General features: G+C 34.1%; 1 protein-coding gene across 8 annotated transcripts in view; it reads right to left on the reverse strand.

Annotated features, from left to right (window-relative positions):
- Positions 1 to 18,235, reverse strand: part of LOC140449831 (uncharacterized) — a 471,756-nt gene that overhangs the window by 56,475 nt on the left and 397,046 nt on the right. Inside the window, exon 1 of one of the 8 annotated variants that reach the window (XM_072543196.1) lies at positions 5,616 to 5,773. The exons of the other annotated variants lie outside the window; for them this stretch is intronic. Within the exon in view, the coding sequence (XP_072399297.1) occupies positions 5,616 to 5,702 (87 nt within the window). The 5' untranslated portion in view covers positions 5,703 to 5,773. Of the gene's footprint in view, positions 1 to 5,615; positions 5,774 to 18,235 lie in introns of those variants that run through there. 8 annotated transcript variants of the gene reach the window in all.

Raw genomic sequence — 18,235 nt, forward strand, 5'->3', positions numbered from 1 at the left:
GCTTCAAAAAAGATATTAACAGTGCCTGGAACTAAATGAAAGCGGCAGCATTTAACGCTTGCGAAACGTGTGTCGGTAGAAAAGAACCAAGTGCCAAAGAAGACTGGATGACACCAGATATTATAGAGCTCATTGAAGAAAAACGAACATACAGAAATACAAATAAAGAAAAATATAAACAGATCAAGAAACTAGTAGAAACGCAAATCAAGGAAGCTAAAGAACGCTGAATGGATGAAAATTGCAAAGAAATAGAAGAATTTAATATGAAACATGACACACATAACCGACATAAGAAATTAAAAGGAATTACGGGTAATACACGGAAGAGAATACCACAAGTCATAAGAAACTCCAATGAAGATCTCCAATTATCAGAAAAAGAAAAACAACAAACTTGGGAGGAATACATCAAGAAATTATTTACAGACAATAGGAAAGAAATGAATAAAACATTACCAACTGATGAAAATATACAAATTCTAATATCAGAGGTGAAACAGGCAATTAAAAACTCAAAAAGTGGTAAAGCACCAGGTCCTGATGAAATTCCAGTAGATATATTAAAAATCCTGAATGACGAAAAGATTGAGTGTCTAACTAAATTATTTAATAAAATATACAACGACGGTGAAATTCCAGAAGAATGGTTAGAATCTATCTTTTAACCCTTACCCAAGAAAGATAATCCTAAATCTTACGATGAATACCGATTAATTAGCCTCATGAGCGACACTTTAAAAATACTACTCAAAGTTATTCAACAGCAGCGCATATATATAAAAAATGTGAAGAACAAATAGACAACACACAGTTTTCATATTATATATGGATTTTCAAAAAGTGTTTGACATAGTTTAACATAGTAAACTCATACATGCATTGAAACACATACGCCTAGATCTCAAGGATATTAATTTAATCAAAAATCTATACTACAATCAACAAGCGGTCGTAGGGATGGAACATAGTAAGACAAACCAACTAGAAATTCAAAGGAGTCAGACAGGGATGTGTGCTGTCGCCACAATTATTTAATGTGTACTCCCAACTAATATTTCAGGAGGCACTATGGAAAAATACGGAAGGTGTGAGTATTGGAGGCAGATCATCATTAATAACATAAATTTTGTAATTCGATACCGCAATCATGGCAGAAAATATAGAAGATTTACAAATGCTTGTAGAAATCATTAACAGAGAAAGCAAAAGATGGGACTAACAATGAATATAGATAAAACCAAATACATGGTGATCTCGAAAACCCATGTTGACAACATACATCTGACATTGGAGGGTAAACCGTTAAAGAGGGTAGACAAGTATAGAGTCCTCGGAGCAATTATTAGCTCAAAGTAAGATCAAGATGAGGAGATAAACGTCAGAATTGAAATAGCTCGAAAAGGAGTTATAAAATACAAGTCAATGTTTACAAATAAGAAATTGAGTATGGTTATCAGATTGAGGTTCGTCGAATGTTATGTATGGTCACAATTGCTATATGGGGTAGAAGCTTGGACTCTGAAAGTCCAATCCGTAAAAAAATAGACATTCGAAATGTGGCTATATAGGCGTATTTGTAACATTCCTTGAACTGCAAAAGTATTAAACGAAGAAGAAGTGTTAAAACGAGTTGGGCATGGCAAAAAGCTTATAAACACAAATAAAATAAGAAAAACATCGTATCTGGATCACATACTTCGAAACGATAAATACTCTCTTCTGTACGTCATGACGCAAGGAAGAGTAAAGGGGAAAAAAGGCTTAGGAAGAAAGAAGAAATCTTGGCTGAGGAATATCAGAAATTGGACTAACCTCAGTGTTGAATAGATATTTCAAGTTGCAAAAGATAGGGAATTGTTATTCTTACTTCTTACTCTTATTATTATTAGTCTAAATGATAGTAACTTAAATAATTATGTATAATAATTATAAATAATTACATAGTTACAAAATTATAGGTATTATAGTTATAAAAAACTAAGTTTTTATTTGAAAATGAAATCTATACGTGTTAATTTTCCTTGAATTATGCTTATTATTTTTACAATTACTTTTTTTGACTGAAAAACATTACAAATACATTTTAAACAAATTAATTCTTATAAACTTTGTATAATTATAAATAAAAAAAGTTAAATTAAGTATCTAAATTGTAATATGTTAATTATACATCCAGTAAAGTTTGCGTAAACCAGAAGCAACAAGTTTGAGTAGAATTACTGCTTTTAATCGTGAACAACTAAAGATATTTTACAAAACCTTGGCAACTCTATGTGATCGTTACAAATTTAAATGTCATCAAATGAAGATTTAAAATTGATGAGACGAGTATCAGTAATGTTCATATTCCCTGTAAAATTGTTGCTGCCAAAGGCCAGAAACAAGTTGGTGCAATTACCAGTGGTGAATGATGACAAACCACGACGCTAGTATGCGCTTTCAGTGCCTTAGGTCAATATATTCCACCTATGTTTATTTATGAAGAAATCGGATGAAAAAAGGTTTGGATAAAGCGGTCCTATTGGAGGAATATACAAATGTTCCAAATCAGGGTGGATAACGGAAAAACTTTTCTTGGAATGGTTGAAACATTTTCAGCGGCATATTAATGCTTCTAAAGACCACCCAGTTCTTTTAGTGCTAGATAACCACACAACGCATTCAAATCTAGCTTCTTACAATTTTTGTCGCGACACCGGAATAAATTTCCTTTCACTGCCATTGCACACCTCCCACCGCCTCCAGCCTCTCGATATCACGTTTTTGTCTCCATTCAAGACAGCTTACTACCAAGAATATGACAAGTATATAAAACAAAAAAAAATATGAGAAAATCAATTCAACAAACGTTGCAGAACTTGTTAAAAATGTCTTTAATAGGGCTGCGTCTGTTGAGAAGGCTGTAAATTGTTTTCGAACCACACAGATCTTTCCCTTCAGACAACTACGAGGAAAACTAGAAGCAGGCGAACTCAGCACTCGACCATTTTAACTTCCACACCATTAAAAGAACAATTAGAAAATAAGTAATAAAAGAAGTAAAAGAAGAATGAGGTTGAGAAAGTTAAACGAACAATTGGAGCTACTAAGATATAAACAGAAAAATTAGACAAGAAGTCTTATGGCGTGAAAGAACACCAAACACGACAAAGTGAACTATGTGCAGAATGATCGGAGTTTGGATCAAATAAATGATGGTGGAGATGTCGTCTCTGTGATCTCTGGGATCATGCACACTGCACGGAAGTGCATACTGCTACTCTTTATATTTGCTCAACTGTAAATGTAACAAACGAAATATGTTTTTTATACTTAAACCTAAGTAAACTTAATCATTAAACTTGTCCATCTTTGATCGACATTTCCCATCCTTGATCGATATTGTCCGTCTCCACTGTCGATATTACCCGATTGATCGATATAACAAACATTTTTTGAGTTTCAAAAATATGTGTTTTTAAAATATTTGTAATTATTTTATAATATTTTTAAAACAGTCATTGGTTTACTGAATGAACTAAATGTCCTAAACTAAACTAAATAATGTATAAATTTCAAATTCATAAAAGCTATAGCAAACAGTCTATAACAATTTTGTCTTAAGTAGTCGATATTCCCCCACCTTCCCCTAACTCCAACAGTACGTATTTTTCCTGTATAAGAAAATTGGGTAACTGCTTAAAAAACACTGAAGTGTAATTTTTGTCGTCAGTAGCTTAAAAAATATTATGTTTTTATCTCTCTCCTAAAAATTGTTCAAATGGAGTTGGACGGTTTGCAAATAATTAAGGTATCGTTGTTTTTTCACAATATTTTGAGTTAGGGACCGTTTTCACGCTACGTCTTATTGTACGTTTTGTTGGATAGGACAAATCCTATACAATAAAACGTGGCATGTAAACAGCAAAACGTACGTCTTGTCGAATCGAAATGTCAGATCGTAGAAATGATGGGAGAAGCATAGTTTTGCGAGAACTGATAGGATAAAACGTTACGTGAAAATACATATTCAGACAAGTCGTCCGATCTTGACTTATTTGACGACTAGTTCAACTGCAGTTCGTTTCATTTTTCCCAAAAAAAAAGAATAATAATGTCAGATTTGCGGCAATGCACCCACGATTTTCTCGGGGAATTGATTGAATTGTATAAAAGTTTTTAAGTAGTTATGTTTTAAAACCAAGTAGATTACAGGTTTCAGGAATTATTTGGCTTAACGCTGGTTTGGATATTATGATTGTGAACTCCAAGTCCTTGACGGTGCGTCCTGTTGTAAGATATCTAAGAGTTGCTGTGAGTCTTTCATGGGGTGTAATGGCTTTTCTCATGAGGTGTCTTATTTAAATATGTATGGTGTTACCAACTCTAGCAATTGACAATAGGCTGAGGTGTCCATTCGCAAATAATTGCGCCAATCATCTGGTTCGCCTCTTTTAGTAACGAGACGTGGGAATACTGGCTTCTTTTTAGAAGCCCACTCTCTTGAACATCTTGTCTTTTCCCTCTTCATCCCCTTTTTCCTCAGTCGTAGTATCTTTATAGCTGAAAAAATAAAAGAAAGCAGCCGTGTTTCCTCCATAATAAAAAAACACTAAACAAATTTCACACAACTAAAGACTCTGAATTAGAAATGAGAATGAAAACGGAAGGGAAAACGTAGTGTGTATACACTGGACAAAACGTACATTTTGTCGTACGTTTTATATGACCCACAAAACGTACAATAAGATGTAGCGTGAAAACGGGCCATTAGTCTACTTACAAGCGCATGACATAAAACATATCAAAGTTATATAAATGTTTATAACCTAAAAAGTCAGCAGTTTTTCAAACTGGTTTTTTAATAAAAATTTTGTTAAAATGTTGAAATTTTTTTTAATACCTTTTTAATTGAAGTCTCAAAGAATCGATTGCGATCTGCTAAATACCTCTAGGTCTAGACTCACTGTTTGGGCAAGTACAGTAGTGTAAATAATCGCTTTTCGAGATAAACAAATTGAATAACTTATAATAAACTATTTGGCTGATCTAGCTGCGATTTAGCACATTTCAATTCATTAATTGCCATAATTTCAAGTAGTTATATTACATGTCATTATGCAAAAAACAAACATTTATACATTACAGCAAAAATAAAGGTTTCTTGCAATTATCTCGGTCGATTATTTATGTATTTTAATTTAGAATCTCGCAAATTAAAGAAGTTTTTAAGATCTATAATTTTTATTTGAATCATTTTTCTCTAAAATGTATAAGAAAAGTTTTGTATGCAAAAATAATTTTTTCACTTTTTATGATTGTTTAAAAACAAAGCAAAATCAGCTGTACGTCTTCAAGAGTTTACCATCATCTATCCGTCATATACCTTTAAAATCTTTCAAAAACCTGTATAAGATTTTTCCAGTTTTCCTTTACTGGCCTATTTCCAAAGTTTGTTCAAACGGATGCAAAAATAGCTTTTCAGAGACGTTTGAGACATTGTGAACAAGAAACCTTTGTATACCACAAATGCAGCTAAAGATTCATAATAAAACATTATTTCTAAACTTCACAAACTCTGTTAATGAAAAGACAAAAGGATTGTTACAGTAACTTAGTGCATTGTAGTGTACCTGTGTGCCATCGTAGGGCAGAAATATCCTAATTCTGTTTATCCAGCGCGAGTTCCTTATCACTAAACCATTGTCGTACGCGAACATTTGTGTTCCCGTTGGCGAACAATAGCTACCGTACGAAATTCATCCCGATACAGTAATCGCGAACTAGCAGAAACATCCTCACTGAAACAACAAACAACAACGATTCTCTCGTCATGAGAAACCATAGAAACAAACCAACAGAAGTAGAAACTTTCTATCTATTAGCGCGGTAAAAATCACAGTGGCGGGACGCGTTTGGTAATGGGTGTCAGAAGGTGATGATTTACGGTAGCATTGACATCTCACGATTTACTGTTTCAGACCTGATTTTTACGCTCACAGACATAGAAATGTTTTTATATATGTGGTTTAAATTTAAAGGGTAAAGTTTACCCTTATTTGAGCAAGTTGCTCACATGTAATTTGTTATAACCACATATTAGTAGTTAATAATTTAAAAACTCAGAATGTCCTATATAAATCTAATTGTTGATATTTTGTTTTCTAGAGATAAATCGTATTATCACAAAACTCTGCAGTTAGTGCTACATTTTTAAATATAAAAACGATTCATCCTAAAGGAATATAGACAATATACAGGGAATCATGTAATACTTTTGGTACTCGAAAATAATTAGTAAATTATTTTGTTTAATTTTTTTTATTGAAGTAATGAATGGTTATTTCCCGAAGTGAAAACTTATTGCGCCATTCTGCAAATAATAACCATGTATTTCAACTGAAACTTTGGAATTATTTGAATTAATTAACTAGTAATATTTATTAGAGCGCGTATTTCTTTTTGTTGTCCAACATCTAACAAATAAAAGTAAATAGTACCAATATACAAAAAAAAAAAAAAAACGCAAACTGCAAAAACTATAAAGTAATATGTTTGTTATTGATATGCTTTAAAATATATATACTAGACTAGGCGAAAAGTTCGGGTTCGTTCGGAAAAAAATTCCCATGCGATTTTTTTGCATAATCACTTTCATGAAATACTCCAAAATAAGGTTCAAGAAGTCGCCAGGCAAAAATATGTTCAATTTTTTTTAAACAAATTGTAATAATCAGTTTTTTCGGCCCACACAATTTTTTGAATTTTTAGATCGTTCTGAACAGAATAATTCTCTTGTAGTTTTTCTGTAATCTTCATCATCATTAATTTCATCAATTACGTATTTATCATAACAATTATCTTCTTCTTCTTCTTCTTCAGTGCCTTATCCGGTCCGGATGTTGGCGATCATCAAGGCTATCATGGTTTTGTTGACTGCTCTGCGAAACAGCTCCGCTGAGGTCATCCCAAACCATTGTCGGAGATTTTTCAACCACGAGATACGACGGCGTCCCGGTCCACTTCTGCCAAATACTTTACCCTGCATAACGAGTTGAAGAATTCGATATTTTTCTTCGTTCCGCATCACGTGGCCGAGGTACTCAAGCTTACGTTGTTTAATTAAATTAAGCACTTCTTTTTCTTTTGTCATGCGCTGTAGGACCTCAACGTTGGTGACATGGTCCACATAAGATATTTTTAGTATCCTTCTGTATATCCACATCTCGAAGGCTTCGATTCGTTTTTCAGTGGCTTGCGTCAGTGTCCAGGCTTCAACTCCATATAGTAACACTGGAAGAACGTAGCACCTCACTATCCGCATCTTGGTTCCCAAACTGAGATCACTGCAGCACAACAAGGATCTCGTATATAATCGATAACAATTCTCGTTTTTTTTTTATTGAAAGAAGCTGTACTTTAAGCATATGTTCATCAAATTTTATATTTTTGGAACGGAGCCAATTCTGGATATTGCTTTTTTTAGATGTACTTGTTGGTGTTTTTTCTATTTTACGAGAATGGTACGGTGCGTTGTCAAGAACAATGATAGATTTGTCTTCTAATCTATCTCTATCTATATAAGGATTTTTACAGCTGTCGCCGCCTTCAATCTTTCAGCCAACGTCTCCAGTCCTTTCTGTTCTGCCATTCTCCATCTCTAAGGTCTCGTCTTTCCATGGCCTCGTCCACTTCATCCCTCCATGATCTTCGGGGTCTACCTCTTTTCCTCCTACCTATTGTGCTCCAATCCCTTTTCTTCTTACATGTCCATACCAAATTAAACGTTTTTCTTCGATGTAGCTGAGTATGCCTTGTTCTACTGCCATTCTTCGTTTTATCTCCTCATTTCTGATGCGATCCATTTTTGTCACTCTGCAGCTTCTTCTTATGAACTCCATTTCAGTTGCTGTGATTTTGGATCTGTTTCGTTTATTTATTACCCAATTCTCTGCTACATAGGTCATTATACTGCGTACCAAGGTGTTATAAATTCTCTTCTTTGTATTTCTGGAAATCTGTCTATCCTACAGTACCCCGTTTATTTGTTTAATACATGTTCTTGTCTGTGCTAATCTGCTGGTTATCTCTTGCTCGGTGGTTCCATTTTTTGAGACTATGAATCCTAAATATCTGAAGTTGTTAGTGCCGTTAATTTCCCTATTATCGTCCATTTCCAAGTTTCTCTCTGGTTCTTGCTCTGTTGTTAAATATTCGGTCTTTTCTAGATTTATTTCCAGTCCATTTTTTGTGTATTCCTTTTCTAATTTTCGGAGCATATAGCACAGATCTTCTTCATCTTGAACCGTTACCACTTGGTCATCTTGGTTGTCTTCTAATATTGGTAAGATATTGGTCAAAAGATTGACCTGTCTCTGGATCTGGATCTGACCATCTCTTCATGGTAATCACCAGACTTATTCGACTCAGATGCCCAAAGGACATTTGGCACAAACCCATTCTCGCAGCTAATGTGTCAAGTTATTTACGTTTTCCTAAAGATTTAAAGTATTTGTAAATTTTTAAATTTGAAATATGTAGAATGTAAAAAACTACTTTTTTAATCCATCCAAAAAGCTTGTTTAGATTATTTGACTGTAGTTCCTAAACATATTTTAGATTTTGTATCCCCAGCGTTTAACCATGTCACATCCAAATAATAAATTTTGCACTTTTCCTCTCTATAAGTTCTTATCTGTTGAAGATATTCTTGTCACCACATCATAATGTCGTCTTTCTCTAATAAATGGGCGTTTCTTCTCCTGCATTGATCTTGAAAATAAAGTTTTTTTTATATTCAATAAAATCTTGGTTTCGTAAAAATTGTCAAATTAGGGTCATCATTCACCTCCTTTAAAACCATATCCAAGGTGGGTATTTCGTTTATCATTATGAATCTGTCTTCTAATTGCATTTTTGTCAAAATCATCTATTTTATCAAATTTTTTGTTCCAAGTCAGACATACTTTAACTTCGATCATAAACTCCAACTTTACTCGCAATTTTTTTTACAATATCTTCAACCATTAACCTGGGATTTTCTATTGTTTCATATTTACATACATTTATAGTTATTTCTTTCACTTCAGCGCTAAGAGAACTTCTTGTAGTTCGTTTTCGATATACACGACATGCCGATTGAAGGTGGATCTAGCTTTTCTGATGCGTGCTCTAATCTCCTGGTTGTTGGTCCATTCTTCATTTATTATGGTGCCGAGGTAGTTGTAGTGCGTCACTCTTTCTACAGGGGATTGGTTGACGTAGAGTTGATCTTCTGTTATCCTTTTCTTGCTAATTATCATAAGCTTTGTCTTCTTAGCGTTTATACTGAGTCCATATTGTTGACTGTAATACGTGATTTTGTTCATAAGAACTTGTAGGTCTTCTAAGTTGTCCGCAAATACTATGGTGTCATCTGCATATCTGATGTTGTTTAGCCGGCAACCATTTAGTAGAATACCTTTTTCAGTTTCGTGCAAAGCTTCGATAAATATTCTTTCAGAGTACAGATTGAAGATTAGAGGAGATAAAATACAGTCTTGCCTCACTCCACGCATGATTTTCACATAGTCAGTGTGTACACCTTCAACTCTGAGATTTGCTGTCTGATTCCAGTAGAGACTTCTAATTATTTTCAGATCTTGGTTGTTAATTCCTGCTTCTTTTAGTATTTGTATCATCTTGGCGTGCTGTACTCGATCAAACGCTTTCTCGTAATCAACCAGACATGCGTATACGTCGCAGTTGACGTCTCTGCATCTGGAATAAGACTTGTACTGAGAACAAAGCCTCTCCAGTACCAACAGCATTTGTGAACCCGAACTGGTTGGGGAAATTTGGCTTTCACACAGCTTGTAGATTCTCTTATGAATTGTCTTTACAAACAATTTTAGGAGATGACTCATGAGGCTTATAGTACGGTAATCTTCGCATTTTTTGGTGACCTCGAAGGTGACCGATGGCAATTATTTTCAGCTCCTGAACATTTCTTTCGTAAATTCATGTTTTTACATGCACAAAAAGTAATTAACAAAAACCTAGATATAAGATTACCAAGGAGCTTGCTTTTCTCTCGTAAAACGTCAACTTCATAGAAGAGTCGAGAACACACGGGTGTCACAAGAAGTCCGAATTTCCATTGAAAAAATCTTGCAAATTCCGTTGTCCATTGCTGTGGATGAAAATAATTTAAGCAAAAGAAAACACTTTGAAAAGTGTCCTAGGTCCAAAGATAAGAAAACTGTATCCTCTTGCAAACTTTTAATACGCCAATATGTGCCGAATATACCTACAGAAAAAATTTGCAAGGATTGTTGTACTGTATTGTTGTATCTTTTAACAATAAATCTGGTCCAATTAATCTAGTCTAATTTCTTAACAAATATTACTTTTTAGAATTGTTTTTAGCTTTTTTTATAAAAATATGAAATATTTTTGATTTTTAAAATTTGACTATTAAAATTCTCAACAACTTTGTTTTAGTTACTAATAAAGTTTATATTTGCCGAAATAAAGGGTTTTATTCAGAATGTGTTAAATAATCATATAATAATCAAGGTAGCTCTTTAAATTCTAATGTTTTTTTTATTTGTAGTATAAAGTAATATGTATAATACACAATATGTAAACAATTATACAATTTACAAAAAAATAAGCCGATAAACAATATTAAAAAAACGGGTTATGCCCACGTTACCTAGTACGCAACATATTATGCACCTCATCAGTTAAGGGTTAATACAACCAATTTATTAATACTAAATACCATAAAATAATTATCTGGCGATCACATATCCTTTATAATAATTATTATTGTTGTGATTTGAACTATAATATAAATATATGTTTGTACATGTTGTTTCCTTTATTGTTTGATCGAATATCTAATATCCTGTTTAGTAAATATGTTTGTTAACCCTTTAAAAAGTTGTTTAAGCACGCACTAGTGTATCAATGTGTAACAGAGTAATAACCATATCAGTCGTTGCATTGTCTAACTGGGGAGTATTATGTAAGTGAGAGAGAGACGCTTTCGGACTCGCTAAATACGGTTGTTTTCATTTCCTTGTGGTTTACATTTCGCATCGGCACGTTCTTGAGCTACATTCTCAGCCAGTCGTAAACAATGGCAGACCCTGTAGCACAACGGCAGATATTTCACTTTGAAACGACGACGAAAAGCAAAGTTTCTTTATGAAATAAATGTTTTCAAAGCCACGTACTTCAGATTAGTATCTTAATTTTTAACATAGTCTAAAAAGAAAAACGGTTGCATTCAACAACAATTCATTGGCGGAGTGAAGCAAAGACGAAAAAATAAAATAAAGGTAGCAAACGTACTAGAAGAGTATCTCTGACCATTTCTCATCTACCTTTATCTCTCTTTCTTTCTCCGTCTCTCGAAATATTGCATTCTCGAAAATTTGAGCAAACATACTGTAACCTTTTCTCTTCTTTCGTTTCTGGCTACATCGTTTTAACTACATCTTTAAGCTACATCTTAAAGCCTATACTCGCTTTAAGATTAAGGAGAGAGAGAGAAAGAAAAAGATACAGAGAAAGAGAGAAAGATACAGAGATATAGAGAAATAATACAGTTCAAATGTTGTTGATAGATTTGAATATAAGGTAAGTGAGCTAAATATTGCCATGCTAAGACTTATTATTTTTTATTAAATACAAATTTATTTGAAATAACCTGTAAATTTATTAAACAAGAAACAAACATGTTTATAGTCTAATTTCTAAACAATTATAAAAATAAAACAATCAAAAAATGTATATTCTTCTTTTTTTTTAAACAATTGCCAACTGGCAATGTTTGGAGCCTATACCCTTAATATTGCCACAGTACTGGTAATAAAAGGAACAGGTATTTTGTTAATAAAAATCTTCTTCTTCTTCTTAAAGTGCCTATCCTTTCCGGATGTTGGCGATCATCACGGCTATCTTTACTCTATTTATTGCAGCGCGGAACAGTTCAGTGGTAGTCGTGTTATACCACTTTCGTAAATTTTGAAGCCAGGAAATGCGTCTTCTTCCCGGTCCGCTCTTACCATTTACTTTCCCTTGGAGAATCAGCTGGAGAAGGCCGTAACGTTCTTGATTTCTCATTACATGTCCTAGATATTCCAACTTTTTAGTTTTGACGGTCATGAGAATTTCACATTCTTTCCCCATTCTACGCAGGACCTCCACATTAGTAACTCTGTCAACCCAGGATATACGTAAGATGCGCTTATAACACCACATTTCGAAAGCTTCGAGCCGATTCATAGATGCAACAGTCAGTGTCCATGCTTCCATTCCGTAGAGCAGAACTGTGAATATGTAGCAGTTCAATAGACGGCATTTTGTTTTAATGATATGTCTCGACTGTTGAAAATGGTTCTCATTCTAACGAATGCTGCTTTTGCATTTATTATTCGCTGTTTAATTTCTGTTGAGTGGTCCCATTGTCTATTTAAATTGGTGCCTAGATATGTATATTGCTCGACTCTTTCGATATTCTGTTGGTTGATTGTAAGTTGAGCGTTTAGTATTGGTTTTTTACTAATTGTCATAAATTTGGTTTTCTTTATGTTAAGAGCTAGTCCGTATCTGTTGCTGACTTCTGTTATGCGATTTGTTAATATCTGTAAGTCATTCAGATTATCGGCAAAAACTATAGTGTCATCTGCATATCTAATGTTATTCAACCATTCACCGTTTATTAGTATTCCTTTCGCACAACCGTCTAAAGCTTCCTTAAATACCCATTCAGAATAAATGTTGAACAACAATGGAGACAAAATACAGCCCTGTCGTACTCCACGTTCTATTGCAATTTTATCAGTTAACTGGTCTTCTATTTTGATTTTGGCCGTTTGATTGTAGTAAATGTTTCTGATAATTCTAAGATCTTTGTTGTCAATTCCAATTTCTTGCATTAGAGTCATTAATTTGTCATGTTTTACTCTGTCAAATCATTAACAACGAAATCAGAAAAAAGATAAGAGAGACAAAACAAACTTACTATGAGGAAAAATGTAAAGAGATAGAGGATCTTCAGAACAAATACGACCTATTCAACATACATAAAAAGGTTAAAGAAATGGCAGGACTGCAAAAAAGAAACCACAATACAACTCTTTTAGATAAAAATGGAAATACTATGATAACGACTGACGAAAAACTAAAACGATGGGAAGAGTATATGGAAGAGCTATTCGACGACGAAAGAGGAAACCCACAAGACTTGTCTTTTGAGGACAGAGAAACAAGTGCAGAAATTACAAAGGAAGAAATAATGTATGCACTAAAGAACACCAGAAACGGAAAAAGCCCGGGGCCAGATCAACTGCCTATTGATATCCTTAAAATAATAGAAAATGAGTACATTGATGTCCTCTTAAACCTTTTTAATAAAATTTATCAATCGGGTGACATACCCAACGAATGGTTGACCTCAACATTCATTTGTCTCCCAAAAAAGAAAAATGCTAGAGAATGCACTGACCACCGTACCATAAGCCTGATGTCTCACACACTTAAATTGTTTTTAAAGATCATTCATAAACGCATTTACAAAACACTTGATATGGATATTGAAGAAACTCAATTTGGATTCCGTAATGGCGTAGGTACCCGTGAAGCTCTATTTGCATTCAACGTACTAATCCAGAGATGCTTGGATGTGAACCAAGATATGTACGTCTGTTTCATAGACTACAACAAAGCTTTCGACAAAGTCCGCCACAAAGAGCTAATGGACATCCTCAAAGCAAAACAAATACAACACAATGACCTTCGAATTATAACAAATCTATATTATAAACAGCAGGCACACGTACGCATTAATGAACACACATCAGAAGAGTTCGAAGTTAAAAGAGGAGTGCGACAGGGGTGTGTATTGTCACCACTACTATTCAATGCATACTCTGAAGAAATTATGAAAAGAGCTCTTGAGGGAGAAACAGCAGGAATCAAGGTCAATGGAACAGCAATTAACAACATTAGATATGCGGACGATACTATCATAATAACAGACAACCTCCGAGACCTCCAAAAGCTAATGAACAAGATAGTTGAGTATGGAGAGGAATATGGATTATCAATAAACACCAAGAAAACCAAATTTATGAGAATATCAAAAACCCAAAATAATGGTGAAAGCCTGACAATTAACGGTAGTGCTTTAGAACAAGTTGAAAACTACCACTATCTTGGCACAATAATTAATCACACAAACGATTACTCCAAAGAAATCAAAGTTCGAATAGAGAAAGCACGTACCAATTTCAATAAAATGAGAAAGGTACTTTGTGCAAGAGAACTAAAATTGGACTTGAGAGTTAGGCTGGCAAGGTGCTATATATTCTCGACTCTGCTTTATGGGATAGAAGTATGGACACTTAACGCGTCGACTGCTAAAAAGTTGGAAGCATTTGAAATGTGGGTGTATAGAAGAATCCTGAAGATATCATGGACCGAGCATGTAACAAACAACGAAGTCATGAGAAGAATCAACAAAAGAATGGAAGTATTGGAACCATCAAGACACGAAAGCTGCAATACCTGGGACATGTTATGCGTAATGAGAGATACAACCTACTTCAATTGATTATACAAGGGAAAATCCAGGGCAAGAGAAGTGTAGGAAGAAGAAGAATCTCATGGTTGCGTAACTTGAGGGAATGGTACGGATGCACATCTATTGAACTATTCAGAGCAGCAGCATTTAAGATCAGAATAGCCATGATGATTGCCAACCTCCGTCGCGGAGATGGCACGTGAAGAAGATGACTCTGTCAAATGCCTTCTGGTGATCTATAAAGCATACGTATATGTCACAATTCACATCCCTGCATCTCTGAAATAGCACCTGTACAGCAAAAAGGGCCTCCCGTGTTCCCAGAGCATCACGAAATCCGAATTGTGTTCTTGTTAGTTGTTCCTCACATTTTGTATATATTCTTTTGTGAATAAAAATAAGTAATAATATTAAACCTTAACATTTAAAAAACTAATGTGAGACATTTACTATTTTTGAGAACAATTGGGGCATATGAATTTATCCTTATCATGTTTAGTAACACCCACACACTCTTCATGTAAACTCTTATGCAAGACATAATCTCATGTCAGCCTGGCGATTTTCATTACATACATGTCAGAACCATGATTCACTACTCTTTAAATTCTTGTTTATTTTCTTTTCTTTATTTTCTTTGTTCAGATTGTCTTGTTGTTTTTGATGTTTGTGTATTTTCTTTTCTTCCTGTTCTTTGTTTTTGTCTTTTGATTTTTCTTGTTGTTTGGAAGCTTCTTTGTTACTTTTACCTTTTTGTGGCTTTTCTATCGCTGTGGAAAATAAATATTTCGTAACTTCTTGAGCTTTGCTATTAATTGCTGGTTTTCGCTTTGTAGCAGTTATCTTGATTAGGGGCGAAATTAGTAAGCCTATACCTTTAAAAGAAGTGTCTGGTTCTGGAACTTTTTCGGGAGTGAATGGTACCATATTTTCATCTTCGCTGTTTATATCATCAGATGTACTATCATGAACACTGAAATCTCATTCAGAATGAGACGACTCGCTAGATAAACGAAGACGTTTTGTTTATTTTTTTTTTTTTATTACTTATTCCACTTTCGCAAGGTGGAACTACAGATGATGAAAACGGTGCAGGGACCGTTTTCATCATCTGTAGTAGTTGATGGCTTATTTATGTTGTTCTAACACATTTTCTTCAATATGCGTTATAAGACTGGGTGCAAATGCTAATTCAGGTATGATGTCTGGATTAAAAGGAAATATTCCAGTTGCTTTGAACCCAGAGACGATGTTAGCTGGTGTCATCGCTTGTGTCAACCAAACTTTACGAAATATGTGACCAAATCGCATTTTGGTTAAATTTTCCCAGGTTGAGTTATCAAAAAATTTAAAACCTCCTGATCCCAAAAAGACTCATAACTTTTGAAGAATGCTTTATCCATGGGCTGCAGTTCATGCGTGGTGTTACTTGGAAGACAAAATAAAGTGCTAACACATGCTCCCTTTCTGTGTCATCATTACAGTTGATCCTGGTGGTAGATGATCATTCTATTCAGGCTTCAATATCTTCTCTTTGAAAAGAATGAACGGTGGGATAGCTTGCCCCAGGGCATTTCCACAACCCACAATATTAACATTTTCAACGTGTTCAGGCGCTGTCAAGTGGATACGTTTAGCACATTTCTTGGCCAATACGGTTTGCTGTTTATGGATCGTTAGACGGCAACCTTTCTCGTCCATATTGTACACGTTTCCAGGTTTATCAAACAATTCCAATTTAATGAATACTTCCTCCAATTTCTTAAAATACTCCTTTACAATAAATGGATTCATTTTCTGTGCTCTTACTGGATTTGCTGAGCCTTCCTTCTAGCCACATCGGGATGTCTTGCAAAGAATAATTTCAGCCATTTCCTTCCTGCTAATTAAGATGTATCAGAAAAAGGATTAGGAATGCTCATTATCATCGCATACGAAAATACACTTCTTCTTACTATTTTACTAGTTATTGACATGCCCACCTCTGCTAGTTTATGAATTATGCGAACTAGGTCTCTTTCTTGTTCAAAACTTAAAACACTTTTCCTTCCAAGTCGTTTAACCGAATTTTGGCTGCGATAATGTAGTCCAAGTGTTGTTCGAGGTAGTTTAACATAGGACCACAGGGCTCTCTTTCTATTCGGCATTCTGTTGAAAGGAAAGTTTTTATTAATAAAAAGTAAATTTTTATGTTAGGTTCCAAATATTGCCATGGCAATATTAGGAACTATCTCATGTGGCAATATTAGGATCATTACTACTGCGGAACAAAAATGGAGATTTATGTTTTATTCTATTTTATATTAATTACACACAATATGGATTAATAAAGTACTTGAATGTACCTACCTGATAACGTTCTCACCCTTCTATAGTCGGTATTAGTTAGCTTATAACAATCATTACAGTTTCCCCACGTTTTTATAAACAAACCGCACGAAATACACGCTGCTTTGCCGTGAACACCAATACTATAGTGTATCTTTATGTATGAGAGAGTAATAAAACAATAAATTATGTATGCAAATCCCTAAACTGTTGATACGGGTGACTCAATGAAAAACAGATATTTGTCAACAAGTTTACAGAAGTATATAGGAAAACAATTTTAAATTGAGTATGACCACCAGGTATAAAGGTTGGAGCAGAATAGAATACAATAGTTGTGAGGGTTACTAATCCCTAAATAAGGTTGCCAGTGTCGGAGTGATGGAGGTTAACAGGTACTAATGAATTTGCAAGAAATGTAAGATGTTTATTTTATTGGTTATATATAACCAATAAAAGTTTAATAAGTACCTACCTATTTGCAAAATAAAGTTTAATTCTTTAGATAAAATAAAACGTTTTATTTTATCTGAAATGAGTGCATTCCACGAAGTAAGGGTTTCAACAATCAAACATTTAATTCTTTAATTCCAGGAATCTACGACAGTAATTGACTAGATAATTACCTTCTAAACTTATTCCATAGAAAATGTGATAGTGGGTTTTTCCATTTTGTAGGAAGGTCCAAGTGGCGTATTCAAAATTCTTAACAGTTCACTAAAAGTAGGTACTTCAGTTGCAAGGTGCAGTTTATTGTGTATACTAGTGTTATGGAAAATTTGGAAGTGCCGTGTAAACGCCGAAAAATTGGTCCTCTAACAGTTAATGAAAAAACATTAATATTTAATTGTTTTAAATCATTTACAGACAAACGTTTATGTGAAAGTGTTGATGAGACCGTTGAGTTAGTTAGCAGTACACTTGGTGTTGGGAAATCTACGATTTACAGAGTTATTAAAGAAGAGAAATGTGGTAGTTTTCAAATGCCACGTAATGCTCCAGGGAAACCAAAATTTCAAATAGAATATCATTTTAAAGAAGGACTTCGACGGAAAGTGCATGAATTCTTCTTTAGACAAGAATTTCCAACATTGGATAAAGTTCTTGTCTCAGTTCGAGATGATAAGGATTACCCAGAAATGAGTCGAAGTACGTTATGGAAACTTTTAAAAGAAATAGGCTTCCGCTGGAAAAAGAATTCCAGAAAGTCTATTTTATTAGAAAGAAGCGATATTGTCATATGGAGAAGACATTTTCTAAGAACCATAAAGGAAATGAGAAACCAAAAAAGAAAAATATTTTATCTTGATGAAACATGGATCAACGAGGGTCATACACCAAATAAATTTT

This window comes from Diabrotica undecimpunctata, chromosome 9 (genome assembly GCF_040954645.1).
Source record: "Diabrotica undecimpunctata isolate CICGRU chromosome 9, icDiaUnde3, whole genome shotgun sequence".
Lineage (NCBI taxonomy): Eukaryota > Metazoa > Arthropoda > Insecta > Coleoptera > Chrysomelidae > Diabrotica > Diabrotica undecimpunctata.